Below are 26,176 nucleotides of genomic sequence, written 5' to 3'. Positions count from 1 at the left end.
TGGGTAACAAAGCATTAATAATATGTTTTTGTTTTGTATTTAACCTTTGTTCTACCAGGCAGATGGGTGAGGTCAAATTTTCTCTTATACGAGTGCAGCCTGGCCAACATGGCTGCAGTAACACCAACGAGAGGAGGTTACACATTTATACAGTACCTTAAAACACACATTAAGACATTAAAACAAAATTAAAACAAAAAGCATTAACAAGGACAATCCAACACGTGGAGCAAAGCACCTGCACGAGCCCATATCTCCCATCAAACATGTCTGTGACAAGAGTTTTAAACTCAGAGAGGATAACCCTGGAGCTTTGATTGCATTTTTAAGTCTGCTCCAAGTAAAGGGGAGCAGAGTACATGAAGACCCTCTTTCCAATCTTAGCTCATCCATTCATATACCCATTTGCATACTACAGATCATGAGTAATAAATGAGTCAGCCATGTTTGAGCTTTGAAAACAAATCCAAAACAAGCAACTGTGTTCCTAAAATAGAAGCCCAAAATTGCATATAAGTAACAGACCTGGCAACTGTGGGAAAAAAAGGCATGCACTGTAAAGCAGCAGCAGTCTGTCACCAGATGACATGAAAACTCCAACAGGAATTTTTATTGTGATAAAGATGCAGATCTGTCAGCAAAATCAAGCTAAGATCTGCATAGTTGAAATAGTATAATTTAATTATTACTTATACAGAACATGATGTTACTCAGGTTAAAGTGATAAGAAATTGGTCATGGTAGTGTTAGAGCCTAATCAGGTCAATACTGGGAAACTACAGTGTGTGTAAGCCATCTAAACACGGATAGTCGTACAAGAGCAAAATATTACGTCAGTGGAGTACTAATGAAGTCAAAATTACATCTAAACTGGATTCAGTACAAATTTTATTTATCTTGTTTCAATAATTGTTTTGCTTAAATTGAACATTTGCTGTGAACCAAATAAAATGGAAAGCTGAGACTACGTCACTAAAACTGTTTGGTGTTTAACACGCAATTACCTACGGTGAATGTTACAGTAAAAACATACAGAAGCAAATTAGTAAGATAAAACAGTCAAGTGAAATGGAGACAAAGAGCAGAAATGAATAAAAACGGAACAAGTCAACAGTTTTCCACATCTTTGTGTGTGCTTACACATGCACACACTGAGGAAGCATCATGCTGAATGCTGGAAAATGTCTGTGGAAACTGAAGCCATGGAAAATCCTGGGATTTATCTGTAAAAATAACCAACTCAACTGTTTATTCATTCTTCTGCTGCTTTTGGCTATAAAATGACAGAATCCCAGACTGTTTATGTTAGAGTGAGAAGCAGAGAGGATGGGGAGAATGCTTCAAAACGAATCTACTCTGGAAAACAAAGCAAAAAAAAACAGGGATGCAATTAAACTGAACATGACAGATGACTTACACACCCATTCCAATATAACGGGAACAAAGAAACATACAATCACATCAACAAATTACTTAAGACATTTTTAATGGTTTGGTGTAACAAACAGAATGGCTGCGTGCATTATTCTGTATCCATAAAGCAATCTCTGAAAGAAAAAAAAAATCTCCATTCAAATACATTAAAATAATCATAAAAATTCACATAGAAAAAAATCTCTTAAAAAAAAGAGAAAAAAAAAAACAAAGCAAAAGGATTAACTCAAAATCAGGACAAATATTCCAGTGGTACTTTAATACACTTTCCAGCATCACTGTCTGTCAATCTGGTTCATACAATTACCTGGTGGTGTCTACCTGAACGCGGAAAGACATCACAGGGGAAAAAAAATCATGTCTGTTAAATGCAGAGATGACATGTTTTGTGCAGGTGCAGCAGTTTAACCATTATTTATCTTATTCTCAGTGTTTCTAGATTAAAACGATGCATCAGCACTTGATTGACAAAAAAAGAAGAAGAAAAAAAGCTTTCTATATATCCAGTGCTCCAGAGTCTGATTTGATGGTGTTTAAGTGCCATTTCCCTAAAGAACACTGATTTCTATTAATGTTGGTTGCAATATCAGTGCTGTTTTGACACTCAATCACCAGCCCTATGAGGAAATGATAGTTTTTGTATGTCCCGGGACTGTCTGGGTATTGGGGCTGGATGCACACTACAGTGATGGATTTGCATAGGAGTAAATCTTGCATGGAGCAACTGACATCACCTCACAGGCTTCCTGTCAGATACAGCACCACGTCATCATGGCAACATGCATGCTGATGGCTGAAAAATACAAATAGAAGCAGGGCCAGAGATTCAGAGACTACTGTTGCAGTTCAGTGGGAAGGAGAGTGGGTGAACACACACTCACACATATGTCTCTCAGCAGTTTCAGGGCTGTTTTCCAGTGTGCTATATTCTCAGCAGAAAGACCACAACGCTATCATTTATGACAGCATGTTCAGTACCATACAGTAATTACAGATGGCAATACACACTCTAACCTACATGTACACAGTTGATTGTGCAGAGAAAACTAAATATAGGCAGTTAATTTCACACAGACTTTTTCATACCTAAAAACACACAGGCATGCAAACTGCCAGCCAGGCTACAGCATATTTGTACGGCAACACCCTTCAAAATGAAGACAGAGAGAAAAAACAGCAATTTTTTTTTTAAAAATTTGAAACTCTGTGAATAATCGTGCTCATATATGAAAGTGTGTTTTCTTGATACAGCTGCTGAGGTTTGATAACACAACTTAGACAAGCTGATATCAATGATACAAGTTTTTATATAAAATCTAACTTGTGCACCAGTGAGCTAATTCCCTTCTTCTTCCCAGTAAAAACAAACAAACAAAAACACACACCATTAAACATAAATCTAGGTGATGAGTGCTCTGGATAAGGTGGCCATCGTGCCTGTCCGGTGTGAACTTCAACTGGTCACCGCCCACATATGAAATGATATGACTGGTCTTCTGCTGATTGGCACTTTTTTCAATGTTTACAGCAAAATGATCGCAAACCGTGACATTACAAAGCAATATTTTCCATAGTTTAAAAACAAAAACAGGAAGCTGAGTAGTCATGGCTGGAAGATCCCAACAGCTCTGTTAACCACCTGTGGGATGTGCCATACTCTCCACATTCCCATTCTAAGTTTAGGAATGACTACAAAAAGAAAGGGTGGCTCCTTCCTGAGTACATCTTTGGAATGGTCCCCTTTGATGAGTGATGGGTAAAATTAACTATGAACAATAAAGAGAAACAGCAACATACAAAAAAGAACAGTTTTGAACATTTGATGAAGGAAAGCAATTAAATCCTGATATTGGCAAAGCTCCAAAAGTTGTTGGGAGACATGACGTTTGAGGCTGAGGGCCACCGTCAGGCTCTGCCTCTTCCTGTCATTCCCCAAGAAACATTCAACGCTATCCTAAAAGTAGGTCCTTTTAAGAAGAGGGATGGAAAACCACAGTAAACTAAAGTCAATCTGATATTGGCCCCTGGAATGCCTAAGAAAATAAATCTGTGTTGAAGAGTACTGACCGCTGGTAAAAACTTTCTACCTAGAAGCTTAATTAGCTCGAAAGGGAGCAGCATCCAGTAACTCCTCTAAGGACTCTGCTCCTTCTAGTTTTGGTTCCTCCTTCTCTGATTTTGTCTTCACTTTACTGGATGGAGTCGCTCCTTCCTGCATCAGCTCTTTGGCCAAGATGTTGGTCACTGCATGACCAGCTCGTCTGTGGCTGGCTGAGAAAGAAAAACACACAAAGTGACACACAGAAAAAGGCAGTACAATAAATCAGTCCATGCAGATGTGTCAGTGCCATGCAGCAAGGTAAAAAAAAACAACAAAAAACAGTCAGTTAGTATAACTTCACCACATAAGGATCTGTATACTTTACATTTTTCACTACATATATATATATATATAAAGCTTTAATTAGAAAACAGCCAGAATGCTGCACACATAACACAATGTAACAACACACATCATGTGCCAAAAATGTCTTGTTTTGGATAACAAACCACATAAATGATGCTCACTTTCTTTCCTGCAAACATGTGCATGCTTTGCCACCAATGGATGAGTGGTGTGGCTGTGTATGTAGCTGGATTAGTATAATATCTGGAGCAACTCATTGCTAATGTCAGATTAGAGTCAAAGTGATCTTGATGAAGTGGGGAAAAATGAGGAAAGAAAATAGGACATAAGTGACATATGGAGGAAGCGAAAAAGGTCTGATGAGATGAAGGAATAGAGGTGTTGAGTGCAAAAGCCGAGGGAAAGAGGAGGTAAGAGAGGGAGAGGCCCCATGGAGAACAGGATGATTCATACTGTGGGAAGATTAAAGACTGAGGCATGAATGAAACTGAGAAGAACATGGATGGAGGGACTGAGTCAGAGGAGGAATAAGCTGTGAAGAATGACAAGAGAGGGACAGAAATAAGTCGTAAAATTCATCATGAGGCAGAGAGGAAGCAGTAAGGAGATGAGGGGCATGGCGACGCAGAGAAACAGAACAAGTGTGACAGATTATGCCCGGAGGATGCTGCTGTTCTTATTCTTCTACCTGCTTACTTTTATTTCCTCTCCTCTACCTCCCCCATACACACCAGCAGTCTTATCTCTTATTCCCTCCATCTATCCTTTACCACTCTTTACTCTCCTCTGCGTAGGAGGACAGCTGTGCAGCAGCAGCCATTTTGAATTATATAGGTCAGTGGGAGATTGTGTTTGCTGTTATTTTATGGATGGTGTATGTTCAGACCTCTTCACTCCAAGTAAATGATACATCTGTACATGACAAATTTGTCCTGTACTGATGTATCAGTACCCCACCCCTCCCAAATAAAAATGAATAAATAAATAAAAAAAACAAACAGATCAATTCAGTCAATGCAAACAAACATGCAAATGAGACATGATAAGACAAAAACCCAAGACTGGTCACATGATGCAGATGGGCAAAAAACACACACAAAAACAGGGGTTTACCGAGCAGGTCTCCAGAACTAGTTGTGACAAAGACACAATTGAGTCTATGGAAAAAGAAAAGGAAGATTTCCAGTTTCAGGACTGTAGTTTTCTTGTGACTCTGATCAGTTCCACAGCTGAGGAGTCAAACCCTTACAGACTTTTCCATGACAGAGTCATCCTTATCATTTTGTGTATATTTTTGTTCCTCCAGGCCTCTCTTACTCATAAACATACTGATTAGGAATTATGTTAATGACCCAAAAACCATGAGAAAGAGTGTATCTCAGAGTGAGCTTTATTATATGTACATGTACACTCTGAAACTTGTCCTACAAATTCAAACCCACAGAGAAAAGCTTTTCAAAGGCTGTCAAGCCGACTCCTCTTCTCTCATCCTGCTCTCCCTCTCAAGAGAGAAGGTAGAGAGCAGGACTAGGCAGAAGGATCAGAGGAGCCAGCATGGGAAAAAAGATGGATTTAAACAGAAACCTGAAGATTAAAGAGAGAGAGAGAAAAAAGCAAATACTCTGTTTGAAATATAGCTGAAATGTCACTAGTTTCTCTGTAAAATACAGTGAGATCCTGACTTTAGAAAGTGCCCTGAGATGACTTAGTGTAGAGGTACCACTGTATAAATATAAATTTGAACTGTTGAAATATATGAACTCAGGCTTAGGATGAGGACTGACCAGATAAGTATGCAAAAAACATATTGACTGATTTTATTAACAGTGGTGGGTAAAAGAAAAACAACTTCAGACTCAGAAAAACTATTTGTCCCAGAAGGGAAATTCATCAACATGGTCATATGTTCTCACATACTCAGGCATCTTCAAAACACACTGCATGTCAAAGCATGGGCCAGATGAAAACAGGATCCATATATAAAAATTAAAAACATTAAAACAAAACATCCTTGCTAAGGAAGTGGTTAATATTGACCTCGATCCGAGTTTACTTGTCTGATCGCTGAGGGAAGAAGAGAAATTTAGTATATAATATTATCTGTTTGCTCATGGGCAAAAGAAAGCAGTAACCTGAGGTAAAATATGTTAATGGTTTTAGCCTTTTTAACAACCTGATCTCCCCAGAGTCATTACAGGTCTCTATGCTTGACCCCAGTAATTTTATAACAGATGTTTACAATGCTGGTGAGAGCATCTGTAATTGAAAGGATAAAAAAACTGAACTGACAAATGAAAGAGAATGTTAAGACTTTTAATAAATAATTACCGTACATAAGAAAAGAGTTCAACCTTCTTAGTAAATCTTGTTTAGCAATAGACTAACTGGACATTCTTTCCATGAATTACACCATTGCTCCCAACCAATATGAGAACCAGCTCTATATATAAAATAACATTTTCAAAATGGCTTCAAGCACAGAATCGTACAAGTTTTCGGACATTGACTCTGGGAATTTTAATCTGTTCCAGACACAGAAGTTTTCGTATTCTTTCAAAAATGGTTGCAGAGGGAAACAGGTTCTCATTTTCTGATCCAAAACATGTCAGAGATGTTTGACTGTGTGAAGATATGGAGACTGATAATCCCAGTGCTCTAATCACTACTGTTTGTACCTGTTTTTAACCATTTTAGGTGAGAATTGTGCAGGAAGATGGCAGCTCCAATGGTTGATCACCAAAAACTGACAAGTTCTCCTTTACTAGTATGCAATACTATTAGAGGTCCAAGAAAGTTCCATGAGATAGCAACACAAAACATCACAGAAACCCATCCCTTACTACTCAGCCTGTTAAATCAGTTGTTAAATATTGTTAAATATATCATGCGAATCTGGAAGAAGCTCTCCAAAGCTTGACAGAATAACGCTGCTGGTGAAATTTAACACCAGGCAGTTCTGGATCTTGTCCCCACACATGAGACTGAAAGTCTGGATAAGCTGGCCTCCCTGATTCTTCAAACATGACTCCAACTTAGTGAAACTGCAGCACAGAAACTGTTCACAGTTTATGTTGTAAACTATTACTACCTCTGATGTTGACTAAATCATCCGTACACTTGGCATGAAACTGGGTGGCTGCAGCTCTGGGAAAATTAGTTACTGGGGCTGACAACAAAGACTGCTGATGGTCTGTTTTCTGATCTACAGTGTGTACCCACACTGTAGGGTGGTCACTGGAACTCTGTGTAGTGAAAAGATCATCTGTAACACATTACACTCCAGGAGGCTAAATAATGACTACCTGATGAGGGAAAGAACGCTGTGTTGTGCAGTATATGTTGTTGGTCTTGTGAAGGGGAAAAAAACCGAGAAAAGTGACGGAGTAATTAGCAAACAAACATGTGAAGATGAGAGGTAATCTGTGGACAGGAAATAGCTACTTCCTTTCTCATCACAGATGCTCCCCTGATACCAACCTAATGAACATGAGATCTGCATGTTAGTGTCAGATAAACGGCTGTCTATATGCTCTTTGTGTATCAACACAATCTGTAGCAGGTCTGCAGTCATATGACAACATGACCACGATGTATTTGTAGACAAGGCTGAAGCTCAAAGCATCTCCAATATAGCAGGGACTCATATCGCCATCCTCAGGCAGCAGTAGATAAAGCACTGCTGCTCTACAGCAGAGGACTGTGGGAAAGGGTGACGTCATCTAGCACCACTACTGGCTGGTATCTGTGGGATAGTATTATATAAAAAGATAGATTTTGTGTTACTGGTAGATTCATGTGGCCAGACTTCACTGTGTCAGTGGGTTTTGATGTATGCGAGTTCATCACTGTTTCAGCTGAGGCTTTATTGATGAGCCCACTCCCACTGGTCTGAATGAAATTCTCTTGTGCATCTGTGTCGGCTGTCTGAACATCTGTGAGAGCACAATTCTCCAGAAGTCTCTTTTTCTGTTTCTCTTTAAGCAGACTGTCTGCAGAGCCAGCGTGTGCCTCCATTGTTGCTATGCTCTTTATCCAAGTCTCTCTGTTGTGATTGGTGCTTAGTCGGCTACTTGCTTCTGTGATTGGCTGAACCAGCAAGGGTCATGACCCAGCAGATGGATCTATAGTGTGCACTTAGGTACGTCATTCCTCCACTTAAATGCTCCTGAATGCATAATTATTCCAATGTTGTCAAGCTAACGTGTCAAACATAAGTAAAGCTACCCTTTCGGAGCAGAGAGCCAAAATTTGACAGTGTTACATACAAGTTTTCCCTCTGTATTAATTTATGTCTGTTTGATTCCATGCATTGGTATGCAAACATCCGTGTGTGTCTTTGTATTGGCATGCAAGCATCTGGAGTGTGTGCTTTGTGTGTATGTGTTTAAGAGGGTGGTGGCAGACAGACGGAGGGTAGGACAGCTGAGGATCCCCTGTGCAATCTGCTCATTCCACAAACACACACACACAAAGTGAACAGAGTTACAGGTCAAAGGTGAGGGGTATAAAGCCTCTACAGCCTCGTGGCAACCCATTCAGTCACACTACTGTGACACAATGAGCATGACAAGATGCTCAATAGGTCCACGGAGGTCTTTTAACTCAGTTGTGACGTATGCAGTCACTGCAGCTGTGAAGTAAGAAGGAAAGGAGGAGGAGAAGGCAGTCAAGGCCATTAGATACACAATAGCAATCAGTGGCTCTCCTGACCCAAAAAAGAAATCTACACTATGTGTATGGTCTTTAAGTTCTAAAATGTACACACCATGCTGCCAAATCGCTTTACAAATATATTAACTACATTTAGAAAACCCTTTTTTTCTGTCCTAATGCTGAATACAGCTCCATGCTCACTCAAACATTTCCACAAGTTGAATGCAAAGAGATGAGACAGTTTTTCCTACATTTTATCTTTGAAACATGTTATGCCAATAACTGCAAAACACATGCACACAATTAACAAATAACTAAAACAAAAGTAATTTATTTTATTTTAATATGAAGGATAAATAGTGTAATGTCACCAACTGATAGGTACATATGCTTCTTTCTGTATTTAAACTTCTATATATTTGTATGCATTTAAAGCTAGCATCCAAATTTATGTTGTTTTCTACCGTAAGCAAATCAACAGCCACAGACCACAAGTTTTAAAGGAACTCCTTTAGTGTGAGTTGCAAGCTACAAGTACCTACATTTTCTTATTGACCAGAATTTGTTCAAACATATTGAAAACCTGGTATTTAAACAGGTTTAAACTTGGTTTCTACTTCAGAAAAAGATCCTCTTTCTTACTCGGTGTGAGGAAGTGCCTGGTGTCTGCAACCTCTTTGCCTCTCCTTGATTGTAGTGATGGGTTTTACATGGGGGCTTCAAACAAACCTCTACAATCTTTTAAACTCCATGTCTCACTGTGCTTTGAGGTTCATAACTGGCAGCAATTTCCTTACTCACCACTGTGATCTATATGCCAGAACTGGCTGCCCATTTTTAAATGTATGCAGGGAAACACCTGTGCCTGTGGTCTACAAAGCTCTTGTTGAACTGATTGCTTCATACTTAGGAAAATATCTTCAAAGGACTTGAAACTATTTTGGTTTGCACTCTTGTGATTCTCATAAATTCACTGTCTCGTTTTACTATCATAATTTGGGAAAAGAGCATTTAGTTTTGTGCCCCATCATCATAAACCAGACTACAAAATGACCTGTAGTTGTCTGAAGTGACTTCACTTGAAGCCTTCTGCTTAATCTTAAATGACAAACAATGTGAAAGCATTGGACAGTACTGGGCAGTGTTAACTTTAGTCTTGTCTGCTAGTTGTCAATGACTGTGAATCGAACATATTTAATTTAGCTGTTTATTGTTATATGTTTACGTGTGTCTTGCTGACCTCTTGGTCAGGTCACCCTTGTGAAAGAGGTCACAATCGTAATAGGTTTTATAGGTTTTATAGGTTTTAATAATAATAATAATAATAATAATAATAATAATTGTTTCTTTTTCATTCTTTTATTATTTGTATATATGATTCTTTTACACTGAATGAACTGCACATAATGTCATTATACTAGAAGTATAAAGATTGTGATTCCCATATCATCACACATTTACACTTAAGGGATAAACAGACTGATAATTTCATACGGTAACTGGTCAGATCTATGTAGGGGTGAAACTATAATGGCTTTGAATCTTACTTTTTCTTTACAGCACATTCCACAGATGCTTCTCTAATCAGCATCTGTGGACTTTAAAGGCTATCAACACCCTGAGCTCTGTTTCATGTTCCTAAACAGGTTTTGTAGAGTTGTACGGTGCATTGTCCTAAGAAGAGCCATGAAAATCTGGGAATTCTATTACCAAGAAGGGTTTGACATGGTCTGCTACAATGTTAAGGTGGGTGTGCATCAAAATACAATCCACATCAATGATAGTACCCATGATTTCCCAGCATAACATTCCTCTGAGCATCAGTCCTTCCTCCTTCTATTTCCTTTGTCATGGGGACAAAGGACAGCACTAACAGAAAAAGTATAATCTTGTGCATGCATCTAAATTTCCATATGATGTCAGAAAGTGTTTAATTTATTAAGGTCAAATTCTTCCATTGCTCAGTGATGTAGAGCTACTGCATATTCCCATGGTCAGTGCTTTCAGCAGTAGACAGGGGTCAGCATGAGCAGTCTGATTGGTTTGCAGCAGCTGTGCAGCTACTACAACTAATGATTATAATAAACCATGTATTCTGACACATTTACATCAAGGTTTTCAGCTATTCCTTTATTTGCAGCTCCCCTGCAGGGTCAAACCACACAAACAAGCTTTTGCCTGGAAAAACCCTTGGTACACATGCATTGTGTTTCCAGGTTGTGGATGTCTTTTTTTGTAAGACTTTAGGTAGACAATGACAAACATATAATGAAAAAAAAAACATAGTTGCTTAGCCATCATATTTTGGCCCTAGAACTAACCTCCTCTGTACTTGTTTTATATATGTTCAAAAGGGCCCAAAATAACAGATTTGCCTTTTTATAGTGTTTTTAAAAATGTTCCAAACTTCTCTGGAATGAGGCTGTATAAAAGACAGCTAAAACTAGACTTGAATCCATACAGTTAATTAATCTTTCTTTGCTAGTTTACAACTCAATAAGTGACATCTTATCATTGCAACACACACACAATACTTAAAATTACTGGTGGTTCAACTGCGGGGAAAATATTTATAATGTTTCAAGATCATAATCTGGTTTAACAGGCCCCCAGATGACTGGTATGTTACATACCAAAACAACTGAGGTTGGATCAGGATGAGAAATCTCATCTGGCGGAAAACTTTCCCTAATGATTTCTCATACTTGTGATTGCACTTCCATTAAGCAACCATTCTTGAGCTTATGTAATCGACATTAATAATACCTCCATATGTACAGACTAAATGATAGTTTTAAGCTGTTAAAAGAGCCTGACTGTAGTACCAGTGGTGTAGATGTGTATCTGTTGAGCCTGGGTCAGGATGTACTTCCTCCTAATGCAGCTCCATTAAATTAAGACATTCATTCAAACATGCATGAAAATATACAAACAAGACAAACTCTTGCTATGTGGGTGAAAGACTTCAGGCCAAATAAGCAACTAGGATAAGTGAAAAGTGGCAGACTGCAGTGAAAAAAAATGCAAACTTCTAACAATGAGGGCCAAAAACTCCCTAACATGTCCTCAGAGCTTTTACAATCACCATGGAAATCCCTGAACTTTGGCAAAAGAAAAACAGAGGTGGGTAGGAGGCATTTAGTTGGGATGTGATACATTAAATTTTCATGCTCTTTCTTACCACATACAAGTATGTGTAGGAGGCAAAGCCATTTCTCCTGCTTTCTCTCACACACATGATCAGGTATTTCCTGTTACGAGTGTGAGGTGGCCAAACAGTATTATGGATGACTGAGTGAGCCCTACAGTGGGCCTCCTTCTTTCTTCCTGGCTTTCGCTTCTCCCTCCAGTTCCACCCTCAAAATTGTCTCAGTTTAGTAGCGATGAGCCTGATTTGTTTCTTTTTAAGAGTTTTCTTTACTCAAACATTTCCTCATCAGAAGTTAAAGAGAAAAAAAGGGGAAAAAGATTAAAGAAAAGTCTGCAGTCTACCCTCTGTTTCAGAGATACTCCACTCTGGAGCCCTGCTGCACATCTGGTTTCTGTTGGAGGAGGGATTGGGTTACACACACTCTTCCACAACCTTTCTTATGTGCAAACCCACACTAGAGTGCAAGTGAATAAACACACATTGGATCTTTGTTTTCCTTCTCCCAGTTAATCTGCACTGAACCCTTTTCAACAAGCATAGCTGCACATGAGTTGCCCAACACTAGGAACTTGGTTTACTGTTACTAAGTTATTGTCCTGACAGCTCTCATACTAACCTTCATTTGCACAGTCTTACAAATAAAAAAGAAAAAAAAATCATTAAAAATGTACTAAATGTACATACAAATACAAATACGCAAATCTCCAAAAAGTACATCAAAGTGGATCTGATTGTGGAACAGAGAGTAAGAAACTAAACAGGTCTTTAGTCTGTCTCTATTTACTTGTAAAAAGGACCTGAACATAAATCTGTGTAAGCTTTACACAGGACATGAACTCAAGGTTGGAACTGCAATAACAAAAATATATATATATATATATATATATATATATATATATATATATATATATATATATATATATATATATATATACACACATATATACATACATACATTCATATATATGTGTTTATAACCATAACATTTATAACCATCTGTGATATGCTATATGTACTGTTCACTCACTGAGCTCCCTTTGTAAAGCTTTCTGCCCACACTTAGGTTCATTCTCCTTCCACATTCAAATTTCTCCTAATTTTCATATTCCACGACCACACCCTGATCTGTTGTTGCTCTAAATATCTTACTGTCCACACCCACTCATGCCACCCTCTCCCTTTTGTTGTTGTGCCAGTCTTTGGTGGGGTTGATTCTGCTCCCTGTAACCATGGCCCACAAAATAATACCACAGCTCGCAGCCTCTGAGACTTGCAACAAAGATGAGGATCATAAATAAATTTGTTGTTATGTGTTGATGCAAACAGAGACAGAAAAAAAAACAAAAAACAATCAGTCTCATAGGCTACATGTGCTTATGTCTGGTAAGCATTACAGTGTGTGAGAGGATATGGAAATCTGTAAATCAAGAGGGACAGGAAATTTTAAAACATCTGCATGTCAAATGAGGATTTACTGCTCTGTTTGTGTTTAAGTACCTGCTTGCCGTGGTCCTCTCTTTCTCCTGAAAGCAGCACCAGACTGCAGTGCCTCCAACAGGCCATCCATGATACCAGTTTCATCACCCTCTGTAAAAGCGAAGCAAAACATATCAGTGATGAAACAAACACTGCATTAAATCATTGTGTGGAGTCACATTTAAAGTTTTTATGAACACACACAGACAGACACACCATGTCATTGCTATAAATAACCCTGTTGCCATTAAACAGGATCGGCCTGACCATTTTTTTTTTCTTTTTCAAATTATTGGTAGTCTGACTAAATTCTGACGCTACTCCTGTTTCTGATTCATTAATACACATGTAAGAAGTTAAGAGATTTATCACACACGTGGCCATGTTGGCAAGTTAACTACATTAACCTAGATAGGCAGTGACCCAGTTAAGCTACTGTCACTGCTAACTGCTGCACAGTAAGCGCACTTTCAGGATGATAACCTATAAAACACACATACATACCCTTATTGGAGAGACACACCCTCTGAAACTAAATCCACATAAACAGGACAGAATGGATGTGTAATTGAGGATTACATTTAAAGAAGTACTGACTGGAAAATGAATCTTGGGTCTGTTGATGTTTGCTGGTATGGTTTGTTTGGGTGGTGTCTGTGTGTTTGTTTACATTTAGATTCTCTGCACAGCCTCAGCGTCTGATGGCCATAAACAGAAAGAAATCCAAACAAAGTGGGGTACCCAATCTCAACGCTGTGTGTTCCGCTCTGAGTGTTGTCATGACAACATGGTGTGCAGCATTCAGTGGCACATCTCAGCATGCAGGCAGATGGTTTTAATTATTTCTTTTTGAACAGGAGAGAGGGAGGTGTGGGAAGGGGGCAGTAGGCCTGGAGGTTAAAGGCTTATGTCATCACCTCCCCAACCCCCAAACACAAACACAGGACGTTCTGCTCATGCATGCATGCACGCACACACACACACACAATATTTAATCCTGCTGTAAGCCATGAAGCAGATGGCTAGTGGTCTCGCCTGTCATGTCTGAGGAGTCTCTCATAAACACACCAAGCCTTCTATGGCTCATATGCACCCCTCAATGTCCACACACTGGAACTGCACAAATAGATCAGAATGATCAAACAGCATGCTTTTCCTCTTCTGGGGAAGCACATCTGGCCACTTTCCACTTACACTAATCACATGGTTGGCTTAAAATGCTGGTGGAAGCACACAAACACACAAACCTATTTGTGAAAATGGACCGGAGGCAGTAGAGGGATCAAACAATGAATGAACTGTGCACTTAACTTGTTTATTATAGTCAGAGTAAAAACCCAGCTAAAATTGGTAGGCCCTAGGGTCCATGCTCTCTTTAGTGCTATACCAAAAGCTTAGTAGTGATTTTGAGCAGTTCTGGCTGACATCATTAAACAAAACCATACACAAGTCATCTGAGGCAAAACAAGGTTTTACAGAGTTTGATTTGTTTGCATGTAATGACAAGGCTACAGTGGAATAAACATCCCTGGCTTCAGTTAATTGCTGGAGATCATGTGCTACTCATTAATTTAAGCTTTTCTACAGAAACAGTGTGCGAAAAACTAAGCAAACCCTTACTGCTTCCTCAGAAATTGAGATAAGTAGCACCCAGGTACTGCTAATCAAGTAAACTTTATTAACCGCTCATCAGCAAGTGTGAGCACCTCTATAAAAGCAGACATTTGCAGCCTTTACATGCGTGTTAACACAATGCAAAGAAGTAAAAACATCAGTAATGATTTTGTTGCTGCTCATCAATCCAGGAAGGGTTGTAAGACCATTTTCAAATAATTTGGAGTCATTCTTTTTACAGTAAAAGAGATTATTCACTAATGGAAAACACTATCATTTTAGTTCAGGCCAGATCAAGCGCAATTTGATCTCAAGTGGGTCAGACCACTAAAATAACAGCATAGTAATCAATAAAAGCACTTCTAATAGTCTTGTACATGAAATGTGCTATACAAATAAATTTCCCTGCCCTTGCCTTGCCTAACAAAGTAGCACAAGAAAGTAGATAATTGCATATATTTCCAAATTGCATTTTATATCACATTCATCTCAATGCTCATACACACTGCAAATATCCGAGTTACATCTTAAGCTTTACAAGCCTCGGAATCCCGAATGTTAAGACTTATGATGTACAATTAGGAAAAGTCCAAACAAATATGGCCTTTTTTGCAAAGGTCACAAGGATGAAGCCTCTTTTGTGTAAAAAATACAAGGCAACACAGCTTATTACTGCAAAGATCTTGAATTAAACATAAAGCTTCTGGAAGATATGTGAACAGACTTGACCAAAGTGGAAACATTCGGTCATAATTACCATGTTTAGTGAAAACTAAACACATCATATTAGCACAAAAAGCTAAAACCAACTGTCAAGCATAGTGGTGAAGGGTGATAATGTGGACTTGTTTTGCAGCCATAGAAACATCTTGGAGTGAATTTAAGCTCATCAGCAGCCGCTAAAGCTTGAACGAAACTATGTCATGTAGCATAGCAGCAAGTCTACAACAGCATGACTAAAACAGAAAAGGATCAAGGGGGTGGCGATGGCCCAGTTAAAGTCCAGAACTCAACTGACTTGAGATACTATGATGGGACCTAAGAGAGATGCCTGCAAAGCTCAAAGAACTGAAGCAATACTGTGAAGAAGAGAAGGCCATATTTCCCTCATGATATTAAGAAAATCATGTCATAAAGAAAACGACTACGTTACTGCTGCTAAAGGTGGTTCTACAAGCTACTGAATCACGTGGTGTAATTCGTTTTTACACACACACACACACACACACACACACACACACACACACACACACACTATCATTTATTTTAGTTGAATTTCTGTGAAATAAAAAGTTGTTTGGTGCAATATATTAAGGGTCAGCTGGGAGTGTACTGACCTAATTTTAAGACCAGGTCAGGACCAGGTAATCTTTTGTTATGACCCGATTCATAAAACCTTTGAAATGAAATGGGTAATACATTTTAGAGGCCTCTTTATAGTTAAATACATTATTTTCAATAATCAATCCATACTGAAACTGCCTCAAAGCTTGGCATTGCTATGTTAGACTTGATCAAGAGTAGAACAGACAGGCACACCTGCTTCACACACACAAATAGCACAGTGCATGATGCAAACAGCAAAGAAACTAAGTCAAGTCAAGCAACTAAGAAGATAAGATGGATTAATTAGAGCAACAGCATTAAATGGTTGAGCTTTTAAAGCTGTCTATTTGGATCTGATGTACCTTAATGCACACACAGACACACTTCTGTGTAACTCACAAGACAGATGGCAAAGACTCTTTTGTGGAGCAATAGCACCCCTAACGGATGTTCACACAATAACAGATGACATTATGGATGGGAGAATGTTGAAGGATGAGGAGAAATAGCCAGCACAGAAATATAATATGGAAAAGAGAACTGGAGTGGGGAAGTGATCATAGGATTTTTATTTTTCTAATGTGCCATGATTGTATCCCTCTTTCACAGTCGCCTGGTGAGAGACATCAGGCTACCTAGGCTTATCCCATTTCATCCTCTTATACCCGTGCCTTTCTCCTCTCCTGCTCTCACCCCTCCTTTCTGAAAAGACAACACAGTCTAAGCCACAGAAGAGCATCTGCTGCCCTACTCTCCTCCATCCCTTCCCCCACATTGCTCTTCATTTGATCTCTGCATGGAGCATGAGCACTCCCGGTGGTAGTTCCCATACCAGCATCTGCCTGGGCTAAAAATCACACAAGGGTACACACCCTTTAACACAAAGATGAGAACACAGCTTTTACAGACACCACTGACACCTAGCTGTAGAATTAAGACCTAGTAGCAGTCTATAGATGGGCTTAAGACAGCCAGAGATGAACTCATCTTTTCAGAATGAATCTGTATCAAACTTGATTAAAGCAAACATCTCACTTAAAGCATAAATGTTGGATGTCAAGTTCTGAGCATGCAGCAAAGGATGCAGCTAAAGCAGAACTCTGAAAAAAGTGTTTCTTGAGAGAAAAACAAGCAAAAGCATGTAATGACAATAACAATAACTGAAATATGCAATATAAGTAATAATCTTCAAGATTATTCACCGTAACAACCATCACATGCTTAAAATGTGTGCACACTGATGCTGCATTGAGTGAGTCTGACTCAGACAGGAATGACAAGGCCACAGACTGCAAACACACACTGACCTTTCAGGGGTTTAACAAACAACTGGGTTTGATATTTACAGACAGAAGTGACAGAAACATTTTGTGAATTCCTGAGATAGAAAGGGTATGTAGAGGTCAAACACACAAGTGAGAGATTTGAGAAGAAAAAAAAAAACACAATCAGGAAGATGTTAATGTGCAAAAGACCAGCTGCTGAAAACAAACCTTTAACAACGTCAGTATGAGGGTTATAAACAAATACAGAACAAAGACCAGGTTTGTGTATGGTACATTTGTATGTGTCTGAATTCAAATAGGGGTGTTGAATAACTCCAGGCTGTAGGAGTAGTCAAATATACCACCTGTATGTAAATGATCTCTGGCCCACAAACACACATGCACACTCATCTTTGAAGCCCCATTATGTTCCTTTTATGTTGTGCATGCCTCCATTAGCTCAACATGAAATTGAACCTTGTTTTTAACCCTCTCCCACAAATGCTTCATACTTTTATGACAAAGAAAATATCCCAAGAGGGGCCTCAGTTTCTTTTAAGTGCCCTTAAAAAGAGAAACAAGGGAAAGAAAAAGTGGGAGTGATTAAATGAAAGCAAGAAAGAGAGAAGAGAGGATGCCAGCTGGAACATGTACCACCAGGAGAAAGGCTAAAGTGACTTTTTCTAAGTTTCAGAAAGCAGACACACAAACACTTGAGCCAACTTAATGTTTCTCTAACACACGGGCAAAGAAAAACAAAAGAAAAAGTAACAAGAAAATGTTTTTTGTAACACAAACACACATAAAATGCACAGAGGCTGCAGAAAATTTGGACTGTGGAACAGCAGAGTCTCTGGAGAACCCAAGTGGAGCCAGAGAGAGGAGGAATGCACTGAAAGTAGGTCACAGTCTGAAAGGAGGGGAAAAAAGTATAAGTGCATAAATATGTGTCTGCAAGGCAGGATTTGAGTGCTAACTGCATATATATGAGTGTGTGGTCATGGGTGTATTTATCAGGGGACAATACACTACAAGCACTTTTCAGTGTAACCACATCTCACAGAAGAGTTGAAATATGCATTTGCTGATAAAGAGATTAAGGAACTGAGATTTTCCTATGTTCACTTTTATGAAAGAAAATCCCCCAATCTCCAGAAATGTGAAAAGAGGTCAAGCTGTTTCTTGAACTCATCATTCTCATCCCCACTTTTTGTGAAGATTCATTGTTGTTGGTTTTCTTCTAAACAGGTCATCAGCATTAGATTAACTATGGTCTATAAATACTGATGGGCTGATCTTTTACACACAGACACACATGCATGCACACACAAATATTCCACAAGTGTGGACTCTGACTGCCCCCAACTGGAATCTGAGGGAAATACAAAGTGTGAGATGTGGAGTATCACTTTCAGTCACACACAGGTAAACAGATGTGGTAAAGCATTCGTGACCTGCGTTGATATCGAGGAGTTGGTTCCTCTTGAGTTTCTCTTCTTTCTCCTTCTCTGCCTTTTCTCTTGCCAGCTTTGCCCTCTTGATTTTTTCTTCAGCCTCCTTCCTCTTCTGATTCTCTGTCACCGCTTGCTGCAGATAGAAGGGAAAAAAAGGAGAAAAATATCAAAAAGTGCACGTTTTGGAAACAAAACTTGAGTTTGTTGTGGACAATTTGGTGTTTTGCTGTTACTGTATTAAAAAAAATTGTGATGTGATGCATTTCTGTGAACATAAATGATACTTTAAAAGAAGAGGCTGGTGTTCTTTGTCTAACAGGAAAAGCAAGTTAGGGTTTTACTGCCCCAATGCCGTGCTTAAAGTTTATATATAAACTGACAATATCACAAGAGCCACTCCTCATTATTTGGTCAATACAAACAGGTGTAGAGTCATGTGGTTTTCTGATTGTAGTTTGACTTGTGCCTTTCATCTAACACATTCTTCCCCAACTCCACCTGTTTGTCTTTGTATAAAGATTTGTGCTGCTGAGGAAAGACTGAAAATGTGACTACACTTTACTTTGTTCTGTCACATGTATATGAACAAACAAGCCCACACCTTGAACATGTTTTTAAAGTTGTTGAGGTCTCCAAAGAATTCCTCCACTGAGATTTTTCGAGGGTCAAAGACAAAATATTTTCCCAAATTATCATACTGGCTCTCCATGTTCTTATGCATCAGGTCCAGCTTCTCGTACTGTTCGTTAGCGTGGCTCACAAAACTGTGCAGACATGGTGTTAAGGTACATAGAACCAATACTGTATCTTCCAACATGACTAAATATCTTTCTTTGTATTTTCATTAAAAGACTCATTTCAATCACAGAACAATTATTAAAGTATAAGAATGAAGAGGATATCGACATCTTTTCCACAAAGAGGTCTTTGTCATTTTGTGGAGGAGGAAAAGTTTCCAGATCTTTCTGCAAGTTCTTGATGTTGCGGGCCATCAGCTCTAGATTCTTCTGAATTGTCTCTGCAGAAACTGCAAAGGACAAGAACAATGTTAACAATGAAGGACATGACATTGCAAATAAAGATATCAAACAGATGATGGACATACATATTAAATGTGTATATTTCTGTTCAGACTGTAGCTGTCTTGTTGTGTAACCATTCATCATAAGCTGCTGCCATAGCTTGTCTTGGGAAATGGGCTTGTATAGAAGATTAAATGTCAAATGTCAAATTGACTTGGTGAAATAAAAATAGGTTGTGCCACCATCCGAAACAATGTCATGTAACAATAACATAATTGTAATGCTTAACCAGGCATGATGGATGGACAATACTATGCACAACACAGATTAAAGTACGGACTGGTTGTCCCATATACCTCTGCTGGCCTTTTCCACATGAATGAGCTCGTCTGGAAAGCTCATGACATCAGGATACTGCTCCTGGCACACATCAGCAAGAAAATGGAGCAATGTCTGCTTCAGATCAGCTGATTTAGTGTCACGCAGCTGGTGGAAAGAAGAATTGATTTTAAAGATTGAAAAGGCAGTCAATCCCATCTAATGTCTGCTTGTATAGTGCTTCCCAGTTCTGACTAGCAGTTTCTATGACAGCACTTTTATAGCAATGTTAAAATATCTTTACTCTTATGCATTTAGTTTTTACTGTGTCACATATCAGCGCTTTACCTTGCACAGATATGATATTGTGAAGCCGAATGCCATTCCATTGCGGGAGCCAGCGTTCATGTAGTTCCCAACGAGGAGGATGATCTGCAGCAGCTTGGAGAAGGTCTCACTCTTCTGGAGCTCCTCGCAGGCTGCCGTTACAGACACCACATCTGGCTTGATATTATTCAGCTGTTCCTCAAACTGTAGCTTGAACAGAATGGCATGAAGCCTTGGCATCAGCCGCTTCACACTGGACATCTGGAGAAACAAGAGATGGGGATTTGAAGGCCATTCCTGGTTCTAGCAGCATAGAGTAACTGTGTGTGTATGTGTATAGATGATATTAAGTGAAGGGGATTTCATCTATTACTTACACAGTTGAACTGAGGTGTCTTTGTTTAACATCTGTCTAATGCACCAATACAAGCCAACTATGCAAAACGTTTCTACACCTCATCTGAAGTCACACCAATATGTCTGCTATGTCTGGCTCATCTCAGTCCCAGTTATCTGGAAAATGAAGCTACAGTTACACTAACAGTCAAAAGTTTGGACACACTTTCTCATAGGATTTAATGAGAAAGTGTGCCTTAACTTTTGACTGGTACTGTAGGTCCAGAAGCATTTAGACCAGGGGTGCCCAAATTTGGTCCTCGAGGGCCGCTGTCCTGCAGATTTTCCAATGTTTCCTGCTTAAACACACTTGACTTAAATAAAATAGATCTAACAACCTATTAAGTTTTGCACAATAACTCATCAATTTGAGTCAGGTGGTTTTGGAGCAGGGACACATCAAAAACCTGTAGGATTGTGGCCCTTGAGGACCGGAGCTGGCCACCCCTGATTTAGACACTAACAACACTTTGTTTCAGCCGTTGAACAAAAAGCTAGTGTTGTTGAATAAATCCAGGCTTTTTGTGGAGATGCTTTGCTTCAGTTGAGCTTTTGTTTGGGGGTCATTCTCAATAGACTAAAAGTAGCTTAAGAACTTACTCTTGAGTTATTTCTTGGGCAGATGTGAGGTATTACAATGCGATTTCTTAATGACTTAACAGCTAAAAGATCGGGAGCTAATTCTTAGGCTTTGGCTTTTGCTGGTAGAAGTTGTTTCTGTAATGTTGCAATAAGCAGTCAGGAGCATAAACTGATTATTTTATAAAAAAGAATGAAATATTAATCACTCAATGGGAATTACTTATGCAGTATAAAAAATAAAATGAAATTCCCCTAAAATCAATCATTAATAATAATCATGTGTTGGTGGGCAGGACCAGCCTCCTATATGTTTCCTTGTTACTTCACATCCGTTTGTCCAATTACATTTGAGCTCTAGGAAATATGTTTTTATCAGTTTACACTTATAGCTAAAAGTCTATGTAGCCTATTTTCATTACAAAGAGTTTTCCGTGTGTATGTTTCCATTTTCTTACCACTACTCCAAATTGTTCTGACTCAGCCAAATCATCATATTCATCCTTCATCTCTCCCAGAATATTCAGCTGATCTGGTGCTGGAAGTTGTTTGACCAAGTTCTATGTGAGAAAGACAAACATATTTAATACTGACACAATCTGGAGATATTTATATGTGTTCCAAGCTACGGTCCACATGCTGAGCCTTAAGAGAAATGTCTTTATATGACAAAGTAAAAGGCTAAATCTTTGTCAAAATTCTTGATTATGTCATAACAAAAGGAACTGATGCAGAACCTTTAACATAAACAGTAAGGCTGATCTGAATGTGGTACCTGAACCATGGACTCTGTGAGGATCTTCTCATTGACCTGCAGGATGGCACTCTTAATCTCTTCGTATGGGAGACGGAACGATCCCAGAAAAATGGCTGTGTAAGCAAAACACAATCAACATCAAAAACTTGTTTCAAAATACTTATTTGGAAGTTTATTGATCCAGTTTAGTAAATAAGATCAAAAGGTAATGTTACTGGTGTGATGTTATCGGTTAAATGGACTTACAGAGGTTCTGTGAAGATTTTCCATCAAGAACTTTCAGCTCCTTCACCTTCTTCTTCTGCACCTGCTTCTTTTCATCTCCGCCATCCTGCTCTTTTTTAGCTGAAGAAGTGGAGAAAAGAGAACGAATGAGAAAAGAGAGGCCTTGTAAGGATATTTAGGTAATTTTATGGAACCTTAGGTAAAGTAAGACAATGTCATAACTGAAAAATAAAAACTAATGTTAAAAAAGGGGACAGCTGTGAAACCAGTTGGCTCTGTAATAAAGAAAAGCATAGAGGGATGGATCGAGGGCCAGTGAGATGGATATAAAAACTGACAGATGTGGCATGGCCTCTACTTTTTTTCCACTCTTGCCAACTGTATGATGTCATGGAGGTGTTGGACTATTGTATCAGCAGCCTTGGGTGAGACTGAACTAACATAAAATTACTGCAAAACTGGGGGAAACTTGTCCCTGGTGAGTGCGGGGCTTTATAAATATGGAAAGACATTTGTTAACTGTGGGGCATTTTAAGACTTCATTCTACTCACATGTGCTTTAACACTTTATTTTATCATACACACAAACACACAGCAGAAAAGCTTTAAACTAACTTGCTCTGACAAGGTCAGATTTGTGACTGTAAAGATGTGTCAGATTGTGGGGGTGGCTATGTTCTACATGAGCATCAAGAACGAAAGATAAACAATCACATGGGTTTAAACCATGTAATTGTTTGCTGTATCCAGGAACTTTAGGTCTGAGGTCAGCAAAGCTCTGGATACCACAGGAGTCCTCTAGTTCGTCAATATTATCTTATAGCTAATTGCCCATAATGTCATGATTCAGGCTGAAATTATTCATCCATTTATTTATTTCCTACACATTTATCCTATTCAGGGTCATGAGAGGTCAGCGCCTATCCCAGCTATCATCAGGGGAAAGGTGGGGTACATCCTGGACATGTCACCAGTCCTTAACAGGTCCAACACAGAAAGAAACGAGACAAACAACCAAATTCTGACACATTCACTCCTTTGGTCAGAGATTCAAAGCAGGATCCTTCTAGCTGAAAAGCAACCATGCTGATCACCACATAGCTGTACATCTCAGCCAGAAAATAATGGAAAGAAAATCTATCAACAACAAAACTAACAATTTCCCCAAATTATTCTTCACAAAAAAAGAAATGTTATTTCTCTGCCTTTCCAAAATATTTATCATACACTTTATGTATGATAAACAGAATTACTGACCTTTACTGCTTCGCCTGTCTTCAGATTAAGTTTTATCTAAATCTAAAACATTTATCAGCTTCTCTGTGTCCTTGTCCTTGTGTTATCGTTGTAAAGAAGAGACAGCAACACCAAACAAGGAGAACTATCTGGATAAAAAGGCTGATGACAATGCTGGTTCAGCATGCAGAGTGTAGATTTCTTTATTTTTTCTCTCTAAGACATGCAGTGAAACAAGTGACAATCAGTTGACATCCTGAATAGCCCACCTGTTTTTTTTCCCTGGTGAGGACATAATGTAATGACAAAACAGCCTAAAATTGAAGCTGAACCACAACAGGAAGGCTTGTAAAACAATGAGGTGGTGTTTTGGAGACACATCAACTCACACCTGCTTCATTAGTAGTGATAGTAAAATTTATTTTCAGTTTCAGTTGAGGTTCAGCTGAACTCCAGACTTCTGTGCTCCATATGTGGCCTCATTTCTTCACTTCCTTGAGGCAAGGACAGCAGCACTGTAAGCATGCTCCACACAGACAAACAGACAGACACGCACACACCTACACACAGAACAACAACAGTGTAACAACTCATCCATTCATCTGCTGATCCACTCATGTCCAGTCAAACAGTGCTTTGTCTCAATGAGAGACGCCAGCCAGTTGGACAGTCTGCTAACAAGCACATGCTCCTAATGAGCGCCTCATTGCTCTCTTTGCCACACTCAAACACACAGAACTATGTGTCAGTGGACTGCAGACCTTAAAGCTGTATTGTTTCCTTCACTAACAACTTCAGATCTGCAAAACTCTTCTCCCATATAATAAATCACAATCTGTCCATTTTAATATTATATATATATATATATATATATATATATATATATATATATATATATATATATATATATATATATATGTACACACATCCAGAAAAAAAACCCTATTGTGTTTCCAGCTTGCTGCTCATAGCCCCTGCAGGAGGGAAGGAAATCAAAGCAGGAAGCCAGCCACTCACACATGGAGTAGGAAGATCCAACAGGACATCAGACAGGAAGCAACATTAACATCTTTACACAAGCACAAACAAAAAAGTCACAGCTGCAAGGTTAAGAGGAAAGTTAGTGACAACAAATACTTAAACAAATATACATCAGCAGATAGAGCAACAAACAGGGAAACTGATGCTTCACATGACATCCTGGGAACAGTTCTTTCCCTATTCCTATTCATAAATAAGAGTACAGACTTAAAAACAAACATATGCATCAGAAAACCTGCATGATAAGAACACATACTACAGATGAACATCTAATCTGGATGGTATTACAATCTCTCAGAGTGGGAATCCGGTTAGCTGGGACAGGACTAATGACCTAGAAGAAGCTTCATGTCATGAGGTCAGCGTGTGCGTCTCAGAGAGCTACAGAGCCAGTGAGGTAGCATGTGTGTAAATGCACAGGGCTCCAGTGCAAGCTGCGCTCCAGCCAATAGAAGCAGATGTACGGATGCTGACATCATAGTTGATTCATAAAATGGGGTCTTGGTGTGCAGATTGTAAAATGGCTGCTCTGTGGTTTCCACATGCTCAGCCGGTTCTTTTCATTTATGAGCCTATGGCACCCCTAGTGGTGGCTATGGAGCATTGCATGCTGTTACACATGGTCATTGTGGGGGAGGAAAAGATGACAGACGCAGAACATACATGTGTGACTAGACAGACACAGACAGACACACACATATACACACACACGCACACACAAAACCATACAAAAGCACAGAAACACACTTGTGGAATGCTAGTATCTTAACATCCATGTTTCAATGTCCCAGATGTCTTTTTGTTATATGACCAGATAGAGAAGGCTCCTTTATTTGGAAACAAAACAACACCCCTCTGACACACGCAATCCTCTTTTCCTGGAACACCTCCCCCTCGTCTCCCCAACAGCTGCTTGCCACCAAGGGATGAGGAAAAAAGCAGGCGTATGTGTGTGTGTGCACGCGCACTCAGGCACATATGAGTGTGTCATGACAAGAAATTCTTCCATTCCCAGACTTCTGTTTTTAATTAAGTGGAGAGCCCAAAATGCAGAGTTGGAAGAAGAGGGGGAGTGAAGAGGGGTAATCAGAATCATGAGAGCCAAGTCATGCTGAGGTCTTTGTCAATATGTACTGTAACTAAGTGTGTGTGTGTGTGTGTGTGTGTGTGCACAAAGAGGAGTCTGTTTATCAGTCAGCAGACCTGAATGTGTCCACCACCCCCCTTTTTCCCTTCCTCCTTCATTCCCTCTCTCCTTAAAAGGACAAAATGTGTAGCAGAGAAGGTGATGGACAGTTTGGTTAGGTGGACAGGCTTAAAGGAGACAATAAAAAGAAAGGAAAGGAAAGGAGAAGCAGGTTAGCAATAGAGAAGTAGAAAAAGAAAAAACAATTAAAGCTTTAACTTGAATAATGATTTCAAAAGTCTCTCAGAAAGCATGTCCTGTCTTTACTACAGTTCTTTTAGCCTTTTCATGCAGCCTATTCATCTTCTC

General features: G+C 39.1%; 1 protein-coding gene across 2 annotated transcripts in view; it reads right to left on the bottom strand.

The window, feature by feature from the left end:
- Positions 1–1,469: 1,469 nt before the first annotated feature.
- The window catches only part of LOC121642756 (protein diaphanous homolog 1-like), a 104,663-nt gene continuing 79,956 nt past the window's right edge, over positions 1,470–26,176 (bottom strand). For both annotated transcript variants that reach the window (XM_041989649.1, XM_041989651.1), the window contains 10 exons: positions 22,426–22,524; positions 22,198–22,292; positions 21,881–21,982; positions 20,469–20,708; positions 20,159–20,288; positions 19,683–19,807; positions 19,382–19,546; positions 18,781–18,913; positions 13,143–13,232; positions 1,470–3,705 (listed from right to left, as the gene is read on the bottom strand). In XM_041989649.1, the coding sequence (XP_041845583.1) occupies positions 3,530–3,705; positions 13,143–13,232; positions 18,781–18,913; positions 19,382–19,546; positions 19,683–19,807; positions 20,159–20,288; positions 20,469–20,708; positions 21,881–21,982; positions 22,198–22,292; positions 22,426–22,524 (1,355 nt within the window). In that variant the 3' untranslated portion in view covers positions 1,470–3,529. The remainder of the gene's footprint in view (positions 3,706–13,142; positions 13,233–18,780; positions 18,914–19,381; positions 19,547–19,682; positions 19,808–20,158; positions 20,289–20,468; positions 20,709–21,880; positions 21,983–22,197; positions 22,293–22,425; positions 22,525–26,176) is intronic.

Source organism: Melanotaenia boesemani, chromosome 7 (assembly GCF_017639745.1).
Source record: "Melanotaenia boesemani isolate fMelBoe1 chromosome 7, fMelBoe1.pri, whole genome shotgun sequence".
NCBI lineage: Eukaryota > Metazoa > Chordata > Actinopteri > Atheriniformes > Melanotaeniidae > Melanotaenia > Melanotaenia boesemani.
Note: the sequence above shows the minus strand (reverse complement) of the source record. Positions and strands in the feature narration are given on the sequence as shown.